The sequence below is a fragment of the Tauraco erythrolophus genome, chromosome 9 (assembly GCF_009769465.1).
Source record: "Tauraco erythrolophus isolate bTauEry1 chromosome 9, bTauEry1.pri, whole genome shotgun sequence".
Classification (NCBI taxonomy): Eukaryota; Metazoa; Chordata; class Aves; order Musophagiformes; family Musophagidae; genus Tauraco; species Tauraco erythrolophus.
This window is the reverse complement of record NC_141473.1, coordinates 40,327,948-40,340,104: the sequence shown is the minus strand read 5'-3', so window position 1 is coordinate 40,340,104 and position 12,157 is coordinate 40,327,948. Positions and strand designations below refer to the sequence as shown.

At 40.9% G+C, this 12,157-nt stretch overlaps 1 protein-coding gene across 3 annotated transcripts in view; it reads right to left on the bottom strand.

Annotated features, from left to right (window-relative positions):
• PCDH15 (protocadherin related 15) overlaps positions 1 to 12,157 on the bottom strand; it is a 359,782-nt gene that overhangs the window by 89,238 nt on the left and 258,387 nt on the right. For all 3 annotated transcript variants that reach the window (XM_086616980.1, XM_086616981.1, XM_086616982.1), the window contains one exon: positions 324 to 464. In XM_086616980.1, coding sequence (XP_086473106.1) covers positions 324 to 464 — 141 coding nt within the window. The remainder of the gene's footprint in view (positions 1 to 323; positions 465 to 12,157) is intronic.

Below are 12,157 nucleotides of genomic sequence, written 5' to 3'. Positions count from 1 at the left end.
TCATAAAACTGCTACGCTCACAACCCTGTTGGAAGCAAAAAGATCAGCAAAAGAGCTTTCAAAAACTGATGTTTCCTTCTGCTGCCTCCCTGTTTGCATTGCCCTCCTAACGGTGACAATAACATCCATCCGAGACCTTTCTGAAATAAAAAAGGCACAAAACATGTGCCAGGAAGAAATTAAGGAAGCAAAGAAACAAATAAAGTAAAAATGTCACATCTTTCTATGCAATATAAAGCAACATAGAGAAACATAAAGATAAAAGGAATTCCATCAAACGCAGGCGACATTTACTGACAACATACAGCTCGGTGAGTTCATACCTTAAACACGGTACTTGGCTCTTCGTTTAGGTTTACTCGGGTTACTACACGTCCTGAGTTTTCCTCCACATCAAAAATGCTGGCACTGTAAGGAAACTGGACAACGTCTACTTTGTATCGGACTCGACTTGCTGGTGTGCCCTGTAAGGCAAAAACAAAGCAACTTGCCCGTTTCTGTATTTTTACATACCTCATGAAGTTAGTAAAGGATTCAAATGCAACACTGGTAAACTGACCATCACAAACAAAACTTGCAGTCTGCCTTCCTCAGAACTGGGTTTGTGACTGAGCATCCCCCCTGCCTCCCTACAAAATACCTTACAGTGATATTTGAGACGTCCAATAAGAAAAACGACCAGAGGTTTGGAAAGAGAGCTGAAAAACTTGTCTACTTAAACCTGGACAGAAGCAGTGGTCTGGTTTATAACTACTGACATTTTTAAATAACAGAAGATGGACACAGCTTAAGGCTGTTTAATATACTTTTCAACAATATTTTAACATATTGTACACTCCTTTGAAGTTCAAGAAACTTCTAAATGCTCTAAGAACTTCAACACTTATTCATCTTGTCCTGAAAGTTACAGTGTCTTGTTGCCGAATATGGGAATATGTGTATTCTATTATTTTCTGAAAAGTATAGTTCTGCATACAGGACAGTCCAGTCTACGTGACATTCACACGCTTCTCTTTTAGAGGAAATGAAACCAAACAGCAGCCAGTTGCCTGGGCAAACCCACCATGCAGCCCAAATGGACTTTTTTTTAACCTACAAATCAAACATCTGAAGGTTTTACTTTTCCCCAAAGCCAAGTGACAAGAACTAATACATTCCGAAATCCTCATCTCTACGAAGTAAACCACAGAGATTACAGGGCCTGCAGAACTTCTAAACATATTCCAACACATGCTCTTTCCTGTGGCTGAACTGTGCAGGTCTAGCAGTTTTAGTACCACCACCTAAAAGCTCACATCCACTGCAGGGCTGAGCCTCCTGCTCTGCAAGGCTGAGACGGTCACAAGTCATGCGAAGTGACCAGACACATCCAGCCTTCCCCACCTGGAACGTTGCCAATGAGGCTGAGTGTTGCCAATGCCACTTACTATCAGATATCAGAGCTGGCGCTAAGCGGAACATCGGAAAACAAAAAGGAAAATACATTTGTCGGATCAGTGGTAATAGAAAATGCAGTTTTGCAAACAGACCTTAAGTAGCCCCATAATGAACCCTCCCCACTGTTCAAACCCTGTTTCGATGACAAGGAACAAGCACGGACAGCCCGTGCACGTGTCACAAATTGTCTGCATGCCAATGCACTCAGAAAATACCAAATTAAAAGAGGCATCAGAAGAGGCATTGCCAGAGGGTATGAGAAGAATTTTTCAGATCAGTAACTCGAAATTTTCTAATAGAGGGCTATTTACCTGATTTAACTGTTTTAACGCTAACTAAATAAGTAACATCTACTGTGAAGAATGAAGTTTCTTAAAGTATCCATTATATTCCAAATATCCCAGTCCAGCAGCCACCCTCCAGGGACCTCCAGAGGACGTGGAGTAACACCTTGCCTGTAAGGACAGCCTAAGAGGCCGGTGCTCCCACATCGGAGGGCCCAGAGGGCCCTGGCAGCTTGTGCTGTGGCCTATCAATGGGTGGAAAGGCTCGTCCCTGGGATCTCCACAGTCCAGTCCCACCACTTCCTGGTAGCATCCCAGGCTCTGCTGCGACAACCGCTTTCCCACGGGCACCCAGAGGAGCTTCTCCGGTAGGGGCAGGATGGTTCCTGGCACCCATCTAATTTGAAAGCAGCAGCCACTTCTGGCAGGAATCACCCAACTTCTTTTCAGATAAGATGAATAGTACCATTGACTGGTTTCAGAGGATGTCTGGGTTACTCCCATTCTCAGTGAGTGCCCTTTCACCAGTATTGCTAGTAATCCCCCCGTTTTCAAAGACTGTGATGTAGCTACCTGTGATGTAGCAGCAGGTTACTAAAGTCAGTATGAATAAAAACTATGTACTACAGAGCTGTAAGAAAACGAGGCATCAAAGAAGGGGTTCAAAGCAAAGAAAGGTGGGTTTTTGTCTTTTTTTTTTTTTTCCACACTGATGTCTGAATAACTCTTTTTTTAGCAGACCAAAGTCTGTGTTACCGGGCTACATAGACACCTGGGATATTACACAAAACTCAAACTGGGTCATTTGTTAAATATATTTGGGACTAGATTCAGAGAAGCACTTAGAAACTCAAGTCCTATCATCAGCATGATTTCGGTTTCTTAATGCCTCTGAATCTAGACCTCAGATTACGTTTTCACCTTTACATTGTATTTAAACAGACAAAATATCAGAGCCCACAATTTCATTAATAGTGAATTTGTAATTTTCATCCATATTCAATAATGTGGTATAAAGCAGCTCTGTTGTTATCGAGAATGTATCCAATGTACCATGGCAGCTAGTGACACAAGGAAACAGGAAATTTACTTCTGTAAACAGCAATAAACAGCTGCAAAAGTCATTTAAGCTCAGTAAATCCTACCAACATTTTGTTGACACAACAAAAGTGCACCGAAATGCTCAGTCAAAATACACAGCCTAAACTAAAAGCTCTACTGAAACGGATTTTGCATCACACTAATGGATGCTACAGAGCTGCGTGACACATTTTGCCACGTTAACTTCTGACGAGGAGACTACTCAATGAATAAACCATACTTCAAGGGGAGAAAAGAGACCCTTCAGCGAAGAATATTTATTGGAATCGGAAACTAGAGGTAGCTTGTAAGAATGTAATTGATGGTACCCATTTAACAGCTGTTAAAAGATCAAGAATATTTAAGTCTAATAGGAAAAGAGTAAGACAGAGGACAAGGCAGCCCAGCCACCTCCACCTTCCTCCCCGTAAAACCCTGTGCACATAACTCCTTGCTCGTAAAGAGAAGTGAGACAGGGCTGGATGCAACAGACACTGGATTCACAGAGTTTCTGGGGAGACTTGCACATCTGCTCCTCCTCATGATTTTAACTGCAGCAGGGATGGGGCCCCTGGTTCTTCGAGCCCTCCAAGGGAATCCCGCCCAGGAAGGGTTTGTTCGCTCCGGTGCCACTGGCACGTCAGCGTCAGCACCTTTGGTAGTTCATCTGGGTCTGCCAGATGTTTTTCAATGTTTAATAAAGTAATATATGAAAGATCACATTAATAGTTAAAAGTACTTTACGGGACCAGGCACACTGAAGACTGCAAATTCTCGAAAACACGAGAAATTTCAGAGATCATAGCGTAACAGAGGTGATTATACATCTTTCCCCTGGCATTCTCCAACGCAGTCATTTTTCTTCAACATTGTAATTAAGGGGAAATTACCTGCTGAAATCCACTCTCTTTGGTTTCAGGGTAATGGTCCTCACATTTGCTTGGAAGACTAAAAGCTATCATCATCATTAAACCTGCACACATGAGGTAATTTGTTATTAAATAAACAAAAATCTCATCGGGTTATTGTCCCTGATATGACTATCAAGTACACTTCTCTCCTGTCATTTCTGAAAATAACAAAACAGGGATTTATTTTTTATTTACTAAAGTTTGCAACCAATGTAATTAGAAAAATCTCCAGAGAGATTTCCCAGGGAAATCTATTTAGAAGGAAGTTTTAATTATCTAAAATATTAATCATCTTTTGCCTCTCTTCTAAATTAATTTAGACACATTCTTGTGTCTACAGCAAAACTCAAATACAGCAGATAATACTCTAAAATAACCCACAGAGCAAGGATTGTACTTTACAGGAACCATGTTCACCCTCTCAAACCAAAGTTTGATATGCATCTGATAAATTACCTGGATTTTACCCCTAAGTACTAGTATGGAAGAGTGGCATAACAAATACAGACATATTTACTCAAATGCCACTTTCTCACTAAAGTCAGAAAACTTCTGAGGGTATTACAGACGAAATGTGAAACTGGTAAGGAGTTAAATAAATTATCTCCATCTGTAGATTTCAACAAAAATCTGAATGATTTGCATCATTAAGAGCTCACTAAGGCAAATTTTGTAAAGTTAATTCTATGAAAAAAAAATTGGAAAGTGATGCTAAACCCAAAATTTACAGGTGGCTGCATATGTTCTTTGTAACATGCTCAAAGTAATCAATAAAGATGGGTCAAGACCACAGAGCAGGTGAGTGACTTTGGTGGGTCTTATACCAGCTATGGGTTGTGAATGGTGCACTCATGTATATTCACCCTAAATTCATTTTAATAAACCCTAAAATTTGATGTATTTTATTCTGTAGTATGTAACTCAACAAGAGGGCCTAAAATTCAGAATTGCTAAATCTGGAAATTCTGAATTATTAACTATAACAAGCTGAACACAAAAACCCCAGGAACTTTTAAAGCCATGAGATAAAATCACTGTATGAACTCATTGAATTTGCAGCATGTTTCCCATATACAAATCTCCAGCAGACACTATGAAATCCAACAGTAATAGTTTTTAAAAGTCCAAGCCCTAGACTGCCAGAAAACGCTTTCATCTCCAATTAAATATCTATGAAATCTCTAATTAAATATCTGCTAGCCTCTTGCTTTTAGTGGGTGCCTGTAAAACAATAAGGACAACGACTCTCTATTTGACAAAAGGGCTCCATTGAACAAAAACCTTACAAGGTGTTGCGAGACTGGATAAACCATTAAATTGGATGTTCTGGAGCTCTGGAAGCTGGCTGCTCGTTAAAATTAGTGTTCTGCATCTGTTTCTATTGACATTTCAAATCAACAAAATCAGAATATGCAAAGGAATTGCCCACAGAAGAAATATTCCAGCTTTTACAGTGATAAACTGTACAAAGGGTGGCATATACAGGGAAAGCAAACACCTCAAGTTACATCAGTCCTGGGATCGTTCGCTTTCTGATAAACAAAGCAACCAAATTAAGCGTCTATGAAATAGCTCATGTTGCTCTCCTTTCAAAATATTTGGAGGGTTAAGAGCTTTGAGAACACAGTCATAATCACCCAGCATCTTCCATCACCACGCCACTTCAATAGAGCATAAGCTGTCCACCATGAAGAAAACTCTTATTCTGCTCTCCAAGGATGATTCCAGGTGTCCTTGAATTAACTCAGGTACGTGTACAGCCATCTGTATGGACCTGCTGAACATAACCACGGGTAACCCCATTGCCAAGCAAAAAAGCAACCACCTTTCAAATCTCTCCCCATGCAACTGTTTCATTTAAAATACAGATTTGTAACCTTCGGCACGGAACAGGAAACAAGCCAGGTTTAAAGCTCTTTCTCATCACCAAAACCTTCCCGCTCTTGAGACTGACCAAGTTTGACCTCTGAAGTTTCGAGGCAAACCACTGCTCTGCTGTGATTTAGTTTGATCTCCACCGTGCCATGAGAGCCCTTTTGCCTTCCTTTCTCTTGCCCCTGAAGTCTGGGTAGCAAACAACGATCTCATGCCTTTGATTTGTGACCATGTACAATCTGGCTTAGCGTTTATTTTTAGTTTCAGATCAATGACGACCCAAGACAAAGAACGGGAAAGCAGCACGAGGGAGGCCGCCCTGACCCCCTGACTCACCCACACGAACCCCTCGCAAAGTTACACACAGGATATCCGCTGGCACCTTTCACCATTTTTGATGTTGGTTTTGGGTCACGTCACTGTCTTCAACGCAAAAGAGTCAGTGGGGGAGCTAAGCTCAAATAGGGCCAATGGAGTTCTTCCAGGAAACAAAGCAGGGGGTGTAATAGTAGGAAAAAATTGGGTTTCTCACTTGGCTTTATCGCGCAGGGCTCCAGACGCCCTCAACACGATGCTTGGCCACCATGTCCCACAGCCTAAACTAATCCACTCCTGGATGCTAAGGAACCCCAAAGAAATGACAAAGTCCTTAAGCTCCAGCTGGACAACACTTCTGGAAAGAAAACTCAAGATGATGTGTGAGGAGAGACTCTCAACACACAACTGTCTCTGCTGTTGCCCCCTTGGAGAGAGCAGACTCCCAACCCGCTGTTCTCACCCCTTCAGCTCGGCTCGCACAGTGGCCGTGATGCTGCTTCACCATCACCTCCCGTGCAAACAGCACTGTTCTCAACCCCTGGAAAAGCTCCCTCCCTCCTTCCTCTCTTCTTTCAGATCTCTGCACAACAAAATATTTTGAACATGAGGACTTCTACCTTAAAGGGTCAAATGCTAACCAGAAAGTGTTTAGTGCTCAACAATTTCAACTGCAATGTTTGTAAAAGTGACAATTTTGATTTTATTAAGGTATACCAGTTATTTAGAAAGAATTGAGGCTGTTCACCAGCTTTTCCTTGGCAGCCATTTCACCATGGCTCTAGTCTGTTACCACCATTCCCTCTGGCTCCCTCGGCCTGTTTTTGTTGCTTTCTGCTTAGTATTTTCTTACCCTTTACCTGTAGTGTGTCTGGAATTAGACATAAGCTCTTCTGGGAAAGAGGGGGTGAACAACTATAGGATGTACTACGTAATTTGCAGAGTCAGATACCATTTAACTATTTTAAAACTGTAGAAAAATATACAGTGGATAGTTCCATTAAACCAAAGGACAATATGTTGATTTACGGTATTCCATGAAACACATGCAAATCAAAATTTACCAGATTTCAATTTCCAGAATGGTATTTCAAATTAGAATGTTTTTAACAACTGTAAAAGAAATTCTGGAACATAATTTTTATTCTCAGTCACTGAAAAAAAGCAAATTCAAACCAGAAAGGAAAGGAAAGGAGAAATTGGTAAGAACTTAAAACTGACATTTGCTGAAGACAACCCTTCAAATCCTGCTCTGGCCTTCAGTGAAAAGCACTGGTTTCTATGTTTTAATTGACATTTCACTAAGGACCTGAAGGAATAACTATCAGAGATCTCTTATGCCTTCGGGTCAGGATTTTTTTTGACCACTTGGAAATCCACAGGTCAAAATAGAACAAAATACCTACTTGGGAACATTTGAATCCAGCGTAGATGATTTTTGTTTTGAATTAGTAACTGTTAATAGTAACCAGAAATCCATGGATTTTTGCAACCATACCGATCTTACAGTTGGATTCTAATGATGGCTTAATGTTTTAGGCATCAGGTTTGTACAGTTAAGTGAAGAAAATTACACAACTTCATCCAAACTCAGCCATTCATTTGTTCACACATGTAAGACACACTCAGCTGCATATAATTTACTGTATGGAGATTCGATGGGGGGAGATTTTTAAAGAAAAACAACAAGATAACCTTCAATGTACATCTCCAACAAATTAATCAAACAGCTCTTCATTTAAGAGTAAAAGCTCATCCTTACTCCTCCTGACTGTTTTTGGAAGCATATCATAGTCACTTATGGCACTTCCATATCTAAAGTTTTTATCTCTAAGTTTCTAAATCACTTAAGAAATACACTGCTACTGCAAGCCAGAAGAAAAAAAACTCTACGCCACGAGTCTCTTCCAACATCTCACCTTTCACCTACGTTACTTTTTGGACTCATGCCGCCCTCACTGACCATTTAATGCATCAATAGTATTGCTATTGATGACTTGTCCTTTAGAAGTCAGAAGCCCCAGATAAATGATCTTTTCCCAGGAACATCACTGAATGAGCACTTCCACAGTCAAAAAGTAACACAGTAGGTAAAATACCTGCATCCTCTGCTACAGATGATGATTTACTAATGTTGACTTCAGTGGTATGAATTTTTTTCTACCACTTACAGGCCTATCACTGCTGCTGTGGGACTAAGAGGAACAACAGGGCAACACCACAATAGCCCCAGGCCAGCAGCTCAAAGAAGGAACGGGGCTGAGGATGGTGCCTGTGGGGTGAAACGGAGAGCCAAACTCCACTGACACCATTCAACACCTCCCTCCTACTCCAAACCTGCTCTTCTGCTGTTGGAAAATTCGAATTTCCCTTATCTGCAGAGAAATCACATGCAGGTGCTGAGCGTTTCAATTTGGACTCTCATACCCTCCATATTAATTTGACAACACAGAGCAAACTGGGGATTTGCTGAAGACAGTGGACAGTCTCTGAAGAGCTGATTAGGTCTGAAAAGATTTTATTGCTTTTTGAAAAAAATCTAGCTTGACTTTTATTTTGGGCTGAGTTTAATGTTGACTGGGGAATAGTGTACACAACTTGTAAAATGACAATAGAAAAACTCAGGCTTGGATACTTCAAATTATTAGGCTCTTATTAGACCTGCCCTGATAATCAGGCTTATTTTAAAGCCACAATTATTTTTTTAACACACACATCTTTCTTTTCTTGAACTGATAAAATAGATGTACTAGTACTGGGCAAGTAAGATTCCACCAGGTTAAAAAGCTCAAAGCAAACAACTAAAATATTGATGATGATAACTAAGAATATTTTTTCCCTTAGGCAAGTTTAGAGGAAGGTACTCTTGCTGAACAGAGAAAAGGCTGTGTGTTTTTTAAAACAATTTCTGGTGAATTCATATCAAATACTTTGTGACATCACTTAACGTCAAAGACAGCTCCAAATAAATACAGATTTGCCAGTAGCACAGAACATCTAAACAGGTTGGCTCAGTCAGAAAAAGAAACAGAGCCATTTATGCCTGAGAGTCTTCTCCATCTTCTTTTTTATTTTAAAAGTAAAAACTACCAGCCATTAGTTTGAGATAAAACACCAACTTTCAAAAACTATTTTAAAAGCTTTCCTCCGTTGCTGGCTCACTTTTATGGCTACTGTATTCATTAAATGCCTAAGGGTAGCTTCATTTTTAAAGCTTCATAAAAATCAAAGAAATGCAACAGTTGATTTCCAAGAACATTATCTTAAAATGACCGTCACGCGTGTTTATGCCTGCTGAAATGGTAATAAACAGGATCCCACGTTCAGTGATTTTGATCTCTTCCTCATGGATGTGCACTGATTTCTCCGCAGAGGTAGAATCCCCACATCTTCCCAATATAACACACGTGAAACCATATAAAAGAATTGCATACAAATACATGAGGGAATCACAGGGAAGGTATTTAGGAGGGGTATGCACTTTGGGCAGGTTTTCATTCTGCCCTTCTCACACCACCTAGAGATAGCTGTTACCACCCTCTATACCAAACAGCACGTGAGCTTATCCATGTCCCATTTCTACGTTTCTCTGTTCCAGCAATAGTGACAGAAAGGTTAGAAAAGGAGAGAGTTCAGAAGGATCTGGATTTTTTTAAAATGAGAAAGTGAAATAACTTCGCGTTAGGAAATGCTGATTCCACAGGACTAAGAGTTGTTATAAATATACGTTAATCAGTTTCTGAGCTCTTTTGTTTCCTCCAGTTTCTCTGTGGTAACTGAGACACATCAAACCAAGGGACTATAAAATGGAGCTTATATCAGAATGGACAAACACTTTATTGAGAGCAAAACACCTTGTTGCAGGGCAACAGATACTACTAAATAAAAACTACGCAAAAACCAAGTTAAAAAGTGTTTCTCTAGCACCAATGAATATTTTTTTTTTTTTTCCCCTGTTCTCACTAACCCATTTACGTCAACATTTCCATGGAATAGAAATTCATCTTCCTGCCCAGTTGCACTGATCCTTAACATCTTTTTCTGTAGACTTTTCTCAAAGGTCAGTACGACAGAGCTGCCAGGAGCAAATACGTACTGGTGCAAGGGGCAGACAGGTCCGTAGGACTGTGACTAATGAACTCAGTATCGTAGATTTCTACTGTGGCAATCAAAAAAATCACACAGTTCCAACAGTCATGCACAGCCAGTTTTCCACACCCTCCACTGACAGATCGCTCCGAAGCTACTCTGCTTGTGATACAGGCAGAGTGTTCCCTTTTCCATTATTTGCTGAAGAGAAGAGTTTGAACAGAAACGGTGTCTCCTGCCTCCCTGGTTCCCAAGTAATTCCTAGGCAGAGCCACAGAGAGTATCTCCAGCTAAGCAGCATCTGTTGAACTCCCTGACATGCTGAATGCAGTTCAGACCCATTTGTGTGAAGGCAAGGGGTACTGATCTGGTGGTGGTACTCCAGTAGTGCAGTGTCTTATTCAGTAAGAAATGCCAGCAAAATGAGCTAATACCTTTGGGCAATACATGGCATAAACATAACCCCTGCAGGCTTCTAATGCCACCCAGAAACTGCCCACTTTGATCTCAATTTCCATTCTCTAATTGCCACGTTATTGTGCCTAACTTATGGAAGAATAAGATATTCATGAAACGTGACAGTAAGTCATTCACAGAACAGAATCAGATTTAGAAATTTCAAAATTGTTTTCCAGCAAGTAACTTTGAGATCTGAACAATCAAGCCTACCTTCCCCTGCAAATGACTGTTTTAAACAGTGACTACGACGATGGTGGAAACCTGGGGCTGGTGTGTCCCAGAGAACAGCGAAGGAGGTCAGACAAAAGTACTAGACTTTCACAGAGCAAAAAAGCAGTGGGAGCAAGAGTGTAGGAAGGCCTCAAAAATATGAGCCCTCTGAAGGGCTACAGCAGGGATTTGTATTTTTTAGACTTCTATGATGCTGCTAGAAATATATCCCCTTGCTTAGGTGTAATGGTTCAAATCCAGAAGAGGACCAGGTGATGCAGGTACAAGACTGGTCAATCTTGCATGTCCCTGATCTTCACAGGTGCTGCAGCTTCTTACCTTTATAGCAACTTCTTGGCCTGGAAGACTTCCGCACACCCGCAGATACGCCTCAAGTGTGTCAGGAGCTCTGGCCAGCCTCCTTCCTGGTAGTTAAGATATTTTACACAGAAATAGAGCTGAAGGTTTGAATCCTTCAGTCAGAGGAGGGAAGGCAGCCTTGGCCTCTAACATTCCATGGAAAGGCTTCTCCTAGCAAGATTAATATAACAAGATGCACGGAGAGGAAAGCAGGCACTACCACTACATCACCTTTCTCCTGCTGCACGCTAAAAGCTATGAGCACACTCAGATATATCTCTGAAGGAGAGTGTAGGTGCCTGCCACAAAGAGAACAGTCCTAGGCCATGCATTTTTAAAAGCATCTCTAAATCAAGACACTAGAAACTCCCACTTGCCTCTGCTGATCAGTCTAACACATACTTGCGCTGACTCTTCTTTTAATTAAGCAGATTTGTGATTAACATGTTGGCTGGTTGGGACTCTACTCTAACGTGCCCGTGCTCTACGGAAGGAGCTTAACACACACCTCAGACTCCATTCTGCAATCAGAGCACTCAAAATCAGACACCAACATCTCTTATACCCCCCTTCAAATTGTCCAAGACCTGCCATTAACGCACACCTCTCAATTTCTTTTGTCTTCTGCTCAAGCAATGTCTATGTCCTCTGCTGCCGCATCCCTTAAGTACTCTGTAACACTATTAATCAACAACTACTGCTACTCATTACCTATTTGATGATCCTACTGTCTTTCACATACTTTGAACAAACAATAGTCCACATCTTCAGCTGTTATAAACGACCTTAAATGCCTCCAAGTTCAGTAATACCCCTCTGATACGTATCCCCTGCAGGGAATTTACTTACCTTTGTGTGTTAGGATTTTTTACAAGGGGATGGCAGGATTGTCCTTACAGAAACACTGCTTTAGCATTTCTGTCCTTGGGCGGTAAATAAATTACTATGTAGGATAGTTAGCTAAGCTACAGTTGATTTGTGTCAAAGGACTGCCAGCAGCTTTGAATGTGCATGGCACATTCTCTCTGAACTCTTCTCCCAGAGGATTATTCTCCTTAATATGCCAAACACTAACAATTAAAAATTAAACCTGGCTGGCAGAACATCTTTGGCTTTTATGGTCCTCAGTGTATCATC